The 10,000-nt window shown below is 50.9% G+C and overlaps 1 protein-coding gene across 1 annotated transcript in view; it reads right to left on the bottom strand.

Moving 5' to 3' along the window:
- Positions 1-10,000, bottom strand: part of nxn (nucleoredoxin) — a 57,904-nt gene that overhangs the window by 12,220 nt on the left and 35,684 nt on the right. The window contains exons 2-3 of the mRNA XM_062552932.1: positions 2,289-2,406; positions 1-77 (exon numbers count right to left, since the gene is read on the bottom strand). The exon at positions 1-77 is cut by the window's left edge and continues 57 nt beyond it. Of these exons, the coding sequence (XP_062408916.1) occupies positions 1-77; positions 2,289-2,406 (195 nt within the window). The remainder of the gene's footprint in view (positions 78-2,288; positions 2,407-10,000) is intronic.

Here is a 10,000-nt window from a genome sequence, read left to right as displayed (position 1 = left end):
CGTCTGCATGTTGCTCCGGAGCAGGGGTCCGTCCACCACCTCTGCAAAGGGCTTGGGCCCCCAGGGGAACTCCAGACCTGAATGGACACAGGGGGCAGAGAGAGAGAGAGAGAGAGAGAGAGAGAGAGAGGAAGAGAGAGATAGATGGAGAAAGAGACAATCAGAGAGAATGAAAGAGAGAGAGAGAGGGAGAGGGAGAGAAAGAGGGGGTAGACAAACAGAGAGAAAGACACAGCCAGAGAAAAGAGAGAGAGAAAGGCAGCTCTGATTACTGTCTCCATTGCAGATCTATGACTCCCTCTCCTCCCCCAGCACCCCCACCCTTCCTGGCAGGCCCATTAGTGATTAAACACATGCACATGGGGGCCTGTGTTTTTGTCATCCGCGCGCTTGTGACCACACAGCGGCCATCACACCAGCCCTTTGTGTTCCGGCCCGGGCCTCGCCAGGCGAAGGGGAGGCTGCGCAACAGATGCACGGCCGGCACACATGTTGCAATCTGAAGTGGGGTTACAGTGACAGCTCAGGGCCCTTTGCTCTCTCTATGGTTTCCTTTTTTCATTTTTATTCCCCCCCCCCCCCACACACACACATACAGTATATCAAGAGATTGCAAGACACTACCAGCTGTGTATCTCTATTCCAACATATCTCGGCATCACTGAAAATGAGGACTACCCTCAATGACCTTCGGGGAGAATAAATAAAGACTTTTATTTCAGTTCTTAGACAGCGGTGGGGAGTTTCAGGGAAGATAAATAAGACCTTAAAAGGCTGCTGTAAGCGGAAGCCGTGTTAGCGGTTCAGGTTGCATTGGCCAGACAAAACTCAGACTCATCTCTTCCCACACACAGACTAATGGTCCGATATGGATGGCCGTTTCTGTGGAAGGTCTCTGATTGCTAAACACAGCTGAATCACAATGGCTCAGGCAGATTACAGAGCGCAGGAGAAGTGCCAGATATTGTTTTTTTGTTTTTTTTTCCTGTGAGCATCTGTTATTAATGATGCCAATGATGCTGCATATTAAACAGACCTCTGAAGTACTCCTCAGAAACTGTAGCTTGAAGCGAGAGAAAACAACCATCAGAGTAAAAGTGGATTTCCATGCCATCAAGGAGGGTGTAACAGTACAGAGCCTGCAGCAGACTGTCCTCTGCCGTGTCCATGTTTATTGCGGTGGTAATTTACAGCCTACAGTACCACCTTAATGCTTCAGGGGAGAAGGAATTCTTTAGACACATGATACGGGTGATAAATGACAAAAAAAAAGAGAGGAGAAGAAGGGGGGAAGGAGGCACGTTTATCTTTCTCTCTCTCTCTTTTTCTCTCGCTCCCTGACCAGCCAACGCAGTGCAGCAGCTTAATGATTCATGCAGCTGATGATTCCAAGTTACTGGTGCGACTGGAATTCATTATGCGGGGAAAGATCTTGTCATTCTCTCCCCTCCTGTGAAACCCATTCCATTCTTCTCCAAAGAGATGCGGTGCAATTATCATTTCTCCCTTCCTCCCCCAACCAGCCAGCCAACCAACCCAACCAACCAGCCAGCCAGTCAGCCAGCCAGCCCTGGCTCCTGAATACCGGGAAGAGAAAAGAGGTGGGGGGGGGGGGGAACGAAACGCAAGATTCCATTTGACTCCAGAAGCTGAATGTCAAAATATTGAGATTTTACGCTGCCGATGACAAGGCTCTCCACCAGCCGTGGAATGTGAGCCTGCGCTTGCTAACCGTCACTCTGGGCTGTGGAGAATCAGGGACTACAGGGTTCACAGAGCCTCAGAGCAGGGGGAGAGGGCGTGAGGGGTGGTTGTGTACTGTATGTGTGTGTGTGTGTGTGTTGTGTGTATGTGTGTGTGTGTGTGTGTGTGGGGGGGGGGGGGGGGTGGGGGGGTGCAGACTGGGACCATACATAAACTTTTAAAACAATGGAATCAACTGGCGGTATAAAAATAAATAATTTAATGCATTTTCTACTGGATACTGGGACTGCTGGAAGCAGGATCCGTCCCACTTACACCAACTTCAAACAGAATCAACTGGAATAATAAAATGAAAGACTTGCACTTTCTGCATGACAGCAGCTACTGGCAAAACTACCCGTAACCAAAACACTGGGACCATGTCCTCTGGTGATGCACTTGAGCAGTTATTGGGCGGTTAGTGGACGGTTAGTGGGCAGTTAGAGGGCAGTTAGAGGGCGGTTATGGGGCAGTTACTGGGCGGGTTGCAGTGCTGAGAGGTGGTGAAGGCTCTGGAGACAGAGCTGCTGGCTTGTGCTCCTTACCTGTTGGATCATCTCGCACCACCAGCAGGCCGTTCCGACACACCACCTTCCCCGTGGCCGCGTCCACAAACACCAGCGAGGGGATACTGGTCACCTTGTACTTGTTCCACAGCTTCATCTGCAACAGAGAGAGAGAGAAGAGAAGAGAAAGAGAGAGGGGAGATAGAGCGAGAGAAGGAGGGATGATAGGAGAGGGGTAGGCAGAAAATAAAAGGAAGAGAGAGAGAGAGAGAGAGAGGGAGGGAGACAAAAAGAGGGACATGAGGTCTCTGGGAACACCAAACGCAGCATTCAGCAGAGAACAAGGCAAACGGGAACAGTCACCAGAACGCCACTTATCTCGGCGGCGAACAGAGAAACCTCCGCTCTCACAGGCCCGCCTTTCAAGTCCGCTGCCTAAACGGCCATTAGGGGCTGCAGACGCCGCTATTATTGCGCTCCTGAAAGCCGAGAGAAAGTGCCAAATGAGACACCAAACGAGCGCGTTTGAGCGCACGGGGCTGCCTCCGCTGCCGCCGCTCGCCGCCCTGTGATGTGTTAAAGGGACTTGAAAATGTGGCGCGTTGAATTAAGCGGCGGGCGACGCCGGTGCTCCCGGGCCCCAGAGGCTGAAATCACACACAGCCTCGCGGGGTCCGACGACGAGGAAACTTTAAAAGGAGCTGACATCTGAGGAAACTCAAGAGGAGAGCTTTTCTCTCGCGTGCGCGCGCTTCCCTGCCATCTACTGAACAAAAGCACATGAAACGCCAGCGCTAACAAAATAGGAGGGTGGGAGGGGAGCTGAATTGGAGGGGGAGGACGGGGGAGGACAGGGGGGTACTAAGAAGCTATGTGTCACATTGTCTCTGTAATCGTGCAGCTGTAGGTGCCATCGGATTTCCAAGGGCATGGACCACTCTGCTCAGCATGCGCATGATTAAAAAAAGCCGCATGCCCACAGGCACACACACACACACACACACACACACACACACACACACACACACACACACTCTCTCATACACATATACAGTATATGTGCACATACATAGATACACATATACACACACCACAGGCTTTGACAGCAATGATGGTAGGAGTTCTGGCACCAGGCTCGTAACAACAAGGCTCCATATAGAAATCAACAGCGTAAGCCACTAGGATTAGCCGCTGCTGTGTCCCTGTTACTGCAGCTACAGCAGACCACAGTCACTTATCACTGCACTAACTGATCACCAGCCCTGAGGATGTGGAATATATGAGTCTGTCTTTCTTTATTCCTTGGCCAGTGTCAACGTGCTTTCTGCCAACTGTACAAATATGTATCCGTAGATGCTGCCAATAACAATATATGGAAATGGAAATTGAGTGTGTGTGTGTGTGTGTGTGTGTGTGTGTGTGTGTGTATGTGCGTATATGTGTGTGTGTGTGTGTGTGTGTGTGTGTGTGTGTGTGTGTATGTGCGTATATGTGTGTGTGTGTGTGTGTGTGTGTGTGTGTGTGTGTATGTGCGTATATGTGTGTGTGTGTGTGTGTGTGTGTGTGTATGTATGTGTGTGTATGTGCGTATATGTGTGTGTGTGTGTGTGTGTGTGTGTGTGTGTGTATGTGCGTATATGTGTGCACGCGCGCACGCGTGTGTGTGTGTGTGTGTGTGCGTATATGTGTGCATGTGTGTATGTGTGTGTATGTGTGTATGTGTGTCAGTGTGAGTGTGTGTCTGTGTGTGTATGTCTATGGAGGAGTGAATGCAAGTAGGGTATAGTCTCCAGAGCCCAGACAACTCCATTACTGTCTATCTGTCTCCTCCCAGACTGATTAACTCTCCTGTCTGCACTCTACTCAAAACAATGACATCACATCAGCTGGAATCGGCTTCAGCCCTTCGAACAGAATTGTATGTGTCTATGTGTGTGTGTGTGTGTGTGTGTGTGTGTGTGTGTGTGTGTATATGATGGGAAATGTATATCTTCAGTGTTATGTGACCTAGAATGCGTGAGAGTGTGTCTGACAGCAGACAGCAGCAGCTCTGGGCTCTCAGAGCACCAGCGTGAGGAGGCCGCTCCAACAAAAACCTCGAGGTTGGCCATGGTCAACAGCTCAGCCGCTTGCTTCTGTGTTTGCTCTCTCTCCCTCCTTCTCTTCTCCCTCCCTCCTTCTCTCTCTCTCTCTCTCCCTCCCTCCTCATCTTCCTCTCTCTCTCGCTCTCTCTCTCTCTCCTCACCCTATCTCTCACTCTCCCTCCTTCTCCTCACCCTCTCTCTCTCTCTCTGTCTCTCTTCTCCCTCTCTCTTCTCCCTCTTTCAGGCCTGAGTGCTCATCATCAGCACCAAGTCTGGAAAACATCTCTTTCACTCTGGAAAATTCACTCTGGGCCGTTAGCCGAGGCTGCCTCAAAAAAAAAAAAAGAAAAAAAGAGAGAGAAAAAAATAACTGTAAAGCAACAACTTTTCTCCACTTTTCATCAAGGCACCACTTTGTGATCCTTCGCAAAGGATGTTTGTAATGTGCTGGAAAAGGCGTGTGAAGAAGTCGAGTGGTAGGGAGGAGAGCGAGGGCTTGTATGAAATCAATCCTAATATTTCTCTGCAGTACTTGGACCAACCCTTTCCTGTGGGGATCAATTAAAAGACCATTTGTCTAAATATAGAGAGCAGCTAACTGTAATCTATAGTCTCAGTGGTGAACACTGCATCAGGTCTAACTATTTCACAAATTGCTCGTATCCCGTGTCCTAATCAATTCATCTTCCTAGTCTTATTCCAAAAGACATCCCTCACTGAAATGAGCTCTCCTTCGATACTTCGGATAAAGGTATGATCCATAAATCAGCACACAACACCCATGCCCCGTGCGTGACCCGTGCCCCAGGGTGTGGAGCTGTCGATGGCGTTGGGAGGCCTGTTGCAGCCCCACCCAGAGCCGTCAGAGCTCTGGATGCAGCCCGTCCCTGCGTTGGGCTGGCTGGGCTGGCTGTGCTGTGCTGTGCTGTGCTGTACTGTGCTGTGCTGGCTGGGTGGAGTGATAGCAGGAGAGGGCTTGGATCCCACTTTGGGCGCTCTCCTCGCCGCGGATGATTTAGTGCCGAACCGTGTGTGTGTGTGTGTGTGTGTGTGTGTGATCTCCCCGGAGCCGTCTGGCAAGCACTTCACAGTGGCGCACGGTGGGAGTAAATCACTCAGCGTGGAGACGTACACGTGGAACGCGGAGCACGTCTCCTGTTATCGCTGATTGCTCGGGCTGTAATCACGCATGCTCCGTCACCCCCATCCACCTCCACCCCCACCCACCTCCTTAAAGCAGCGCCATCGCCTGTCTCAACGCTTTCGCCACCCTCAAAAAAAGAAGTCGTGGTGATTTGATTTGCAGGTGTCCAGCCAACACTAACGTCCTCCTCTTGGACGTCAAGACGCCAAAGTGAGAGGCCACGAGCCGCTCGGGAGGTGTGGAGATATCGCTCTCCACCCCCTTCACCGAGCCGGCAGCTCCATCATTTCGAGAGCTCTCAAAAGGTTCTTATGTGCTTAAGTAAAATTGTGTTTGCTCAATCGCTATGAAAAATATCCATCGCTCACAAATCTCTGGAGCAAAAGAGAGCAAAAGAGCCTCCTCCACCACCACCACCACCACCAGAAAAGCTCCCTCTAGTACATGGAAAGAGCCAAGCAGGAATGTGAAGCCATATTGGTCAATGTAATCATTCCCATTCCCATGCTCCATACACACACACACACACACACACACACACACACACACACACACACACACACTACACACACACTGCACACACGGCTGCTCGCAGTCATATGACGGCAACAGACAGCAGCACTTGGGCCTCCGTCAGCAGACACGTCCTAGATTCTATTTTAATGGAGCTTTTAATGAATACAAATAAGGCCCAGACACCGGAGGGTATTACTTTGATTAGGGCTTCAACACTCCAGCAAAAACAAAAGTCAGGGGAGACTTTCCAGCTCACTGATTCTTCTTCGTTCTCTGTCTCTCGTTCTTTCTCTCTCGCGCTCTCTCTCTTTCCCGCCACGCACACGTTAGCTCTCTGGGATTCGGGCTTGTCTCATCGCCGGCCGAAGAGGAGTGCCAATATCGCCCCTCTGGGAGCCAGTTAACAGTCCAGAGTGGAGTCAGGCCTGAAAATCCATACTAACAATCCATTAGCTTCTCTCCCACACACACACACACACACACACACACACACACACACACACACACCACACAAACCCCACACACACCAACACACATACAGTACCACACCACGCATACACAGACACATTCAAATCCACACCCAAAGAGGTCTAGATGTAGACTCATGTGCTTCAAATTGGATTGACAAAATTGTGGTTGTGGTATAGAAAGGAAAAGGGCAAACTATGCAACATCACATGCCCACAAGACAAGATGAGGGCGAGAGATGGAGAGAGTGAGAGAGAGAGAGCAAGGAGAGAGGGAAGGAGGGAGTGAGGGAGAGAGAGAGAGGTTATGGAGGTCATCTAGGACAAATTCAAAGAGGCACTAGGGGTCAGAAGCTGTGGTGTTTCTGCCTCTTAGTCCAAGTTCATTCACACACACACACACACACACACACACACACACACACACACACACACACACATACATATGCATGCGCTAACACAAACGCACACAAACATACATGTGCACACACACACACACACACATACATACACTCACTCACTCACTCACTCACACACACGCACAAATAGGCAATGTACCGAACTGTGTTGGTGAATGTGAAGTATAACTGAATCACTGCTTTTACTGTTCACAGTTGGGGAAGCAGCCGTGAGGAGAAGCTGCACATAAAGCTCACTGACACAGAGATAATTAAGCAGCGTTCCCCGTGTTCCCTGTTCCTTGTGCCTCGCTGTGCTAGTGTAGGTTCTGCGCTATCAAAAGAGGGGGGAAAAAATCCATCTTTGATGAAGACTTCCAGCCAATCCTGTTACTCACACTCCCCCGACTCCACTGCTTCCGTGGAATGCCCAGTCAAACCAGCGGCAGCCGGCGACTCCGGGGCCGCGGCAGGGCCGGATCGGGGCCAGCTCTGGGCAGGAGTCAACTGCCCTCCGCGCCGAGGTCCCGGCCCTGTTGTCGTCCCCTGACCGCAGAGCGGAGGGCCCTGCTGAGCGATCTCAAGTGGAAGAGATTCCTGCAGTCAGCGGCCCATTCAGCGCTCATTGTTCCTGCCCCGACTCCCCGACAGATCCGCTTTCACCCACCACCACCCCCGGCCTCGGGCCCGCTAGACCTATGCCAAAGCACCAGTGAAGACAAGCACACACTCTCCCACCCCCCCCCCCCCCCCCCCCCCCCCCCCCCCCCCCCCCCCACCCACACACACACACACAGAAACACACCACACACTCACACAGTCAGCCACAGCCCCGATTTCACAACGACACGTCACTTCACAAAGAGGGCTGCGAGGCCTACAAAAGAGCATGTGTAACACGGTTCTGCTGGCAAGGAAGAAGCGCTCGTTCCTTTTCAACGCGGAGATGAAAACAGCAGAGTGACTATTTTTGGCCATCACCAAAGGAAGCGCTTGTTCAAAGACACAGAGATTCGCCCCGAGCACAATGTAGAGAGCACAAGCACTCCTATGAAGCCTTCCTGTAGCAGGTCTCTCTTTTTTTTAACGCTGAGTCTTCATTTTTTTTTTTCTGGAAGTTTCTGCATCAACTCTAATTTGCTGATAGCTTTGTGATTGAGGTTTCTCATCTAACGCCAGCCACGTATTTCGAATCATGCATTATGTAAACCTCACTGCTTTCATTCAAACTGCAACTGTAATCACAACATCTTCACAAGTCTTTCTGGCTCCGTTCCAAACATGGATGCAGATATAACGAGATCGCTAACCAGTCAGTAATAATGCCCCCAACCGACAACAGTAATTCACGACACAGTGATTTACTGCCCCAGTGATTGGGTTCTGATTGGTACCACTGCATGGCTCTATAAAGCCAGTAATACGTTCCATATTTCGCCATGTTTTTTTTTTTTTAAAGAGCACAGTCTGCTTGGAAAGGAAACTCAGTCGTATGTCTCAGTTCGAAGTGATTTTACACTTTAAGCTAAGACATGCGTCTCATGCCGAGTTGTAAACTGGGGTAGGGGGATGGCCTCCTATACAGCTTTGGAGAGCAGCTCAACCTCATTTTACAACGGGGGGGGGGGGGGGGGGGGGGGTGGAAAACTTTGGTTTCCCCTCTATAAAAAAGGCTTGTTTGGTGGAATGTCACATTAAAGCCATGTCATGTCCGATGACTTTGCCGAGAGACAAAGACAAGAGTCGTCCTGGCTCCAGCGAGACTCGGAGAGAGATGAGGAGACCAGACTGCAGTGATCTCACCGCTGGACCTGGATCTGTGTGTGTGTGTGTGTGCGTGTGCGTGTGTGTGTGTGTGTATGTGGGGGGAGTCAGGTCATGGGGTTCTGAAGGGTCAGGTCTTGGGTCAGTTGTGCTCACTCAGCCCTTCATCTTTTACAGGAGCCCTTTATAGAGCAGGCCCCGTGGGCAGCCTGAGACAGGCCCGTAAACGATGGACAGCAGAGCCACCAGGGTAGCAGCCCGGCCCTGACCTGGACAACTGAGGACAACCCGGCCTCCCAATTAACACACCAGCGGAGAGATTCAACGCTACACATCCGAGACAACAGGAATCAGTGTACAAGCAAACGCGAACACATTATTCTTGCATGTGATTATGGCTGCACACCTGTATTTGGTTACAGAGAGGATATAATGGACGAGGCTTACTCGGGCCTTCATATCGCACATAAGGAAACCAAACCTCTCGCAGGGGATGACATGAAGTAAAACATGAGGTGCTTTTGGACGACATCCCACCCCTCTTCACTAGGGAGCTCCACCACATGTGTGTGTGTGTGTATGTGAGTGTATGTATGTATGCATGTATGTATGTATGTATGTGTGTGTGTGTGCAAATGTATGTGTCTATGCCTGTACAGTATGTAAGTGCATCTGTCTGTGTTATTCTGTGTATGTGTGTGTGTGTGTGTGTGTGTGTGTGTGTCTGTGTGTGTGCATCTGTGTGTGTGTGTATGATGAAATCCCACCCGCCCCCACTGGAGAATTCTCCGACACGTATATGTCTGCACGCATGTGTGTGGATGTGTGTGTGTGTGTGTGTGTGTGTGTGTGTGTGTGTGTGTGTGTGTGTGTGTGTGTGTGCGCGCGCGAGTGAGTGAGTGTGAGAGAGAAAGAGAGAGACAGAGAGAGAGAGAGAGAGGGAGAGAGAGAGAGAGTGAGTGTGTGTGTGTGCGTGTGTGTGTGCTTGTGTGTGTGTGTGTGCACGCGTGTGGGTGTGTAAGTAATCCATCTCATCCAAAGCTTTTCCTGATGAGTGTTGCAGGTCTCCCGTTCAGACGCCCCTCACGTCGTCCCAGACGGCGCCTCGCATCTCTGACCCGCATTACGGAGAGTAATTGAGCGTCCGGGACGGCGCGTCCCTGCGCGGGAGTCGCTCGCGTGCTCCGCTATCTCTGCAAGCGGCCGCTATTCTCCGACACGCACACCGCTATTGCCAGATCATATTTATCCGCTAAAATATTCATTGGCCCAAACTGCTTGGCAGAGGAGTCCTCGCATGCACCGATATGCAGACTAAATTGCTTTTCGATAGGGGGGGGGGGGGGAGGGGGGGGGGCGTTTCTATGGCAACCTTCTC

The sequence above is a fragment of the Sardina pilchardus genome, chromosome 13 (genome assembly GCF_963854185.1).
Source record: "Sardina pilchardus chromosome 13, fSarPil1.1, whole genome shotgun sequence".
Classification (NCBI taxonomy): Eukaryota; Metazoa; Chordata; class Actinopteri; order Clupeiformes; family Clupeidae; genus Sardina; species Sardina pilchardus.
Note: the sequence above shows the minus strand (reverse complement) of the source record. Positions and strands in the feature narration are given on the sequence as shown.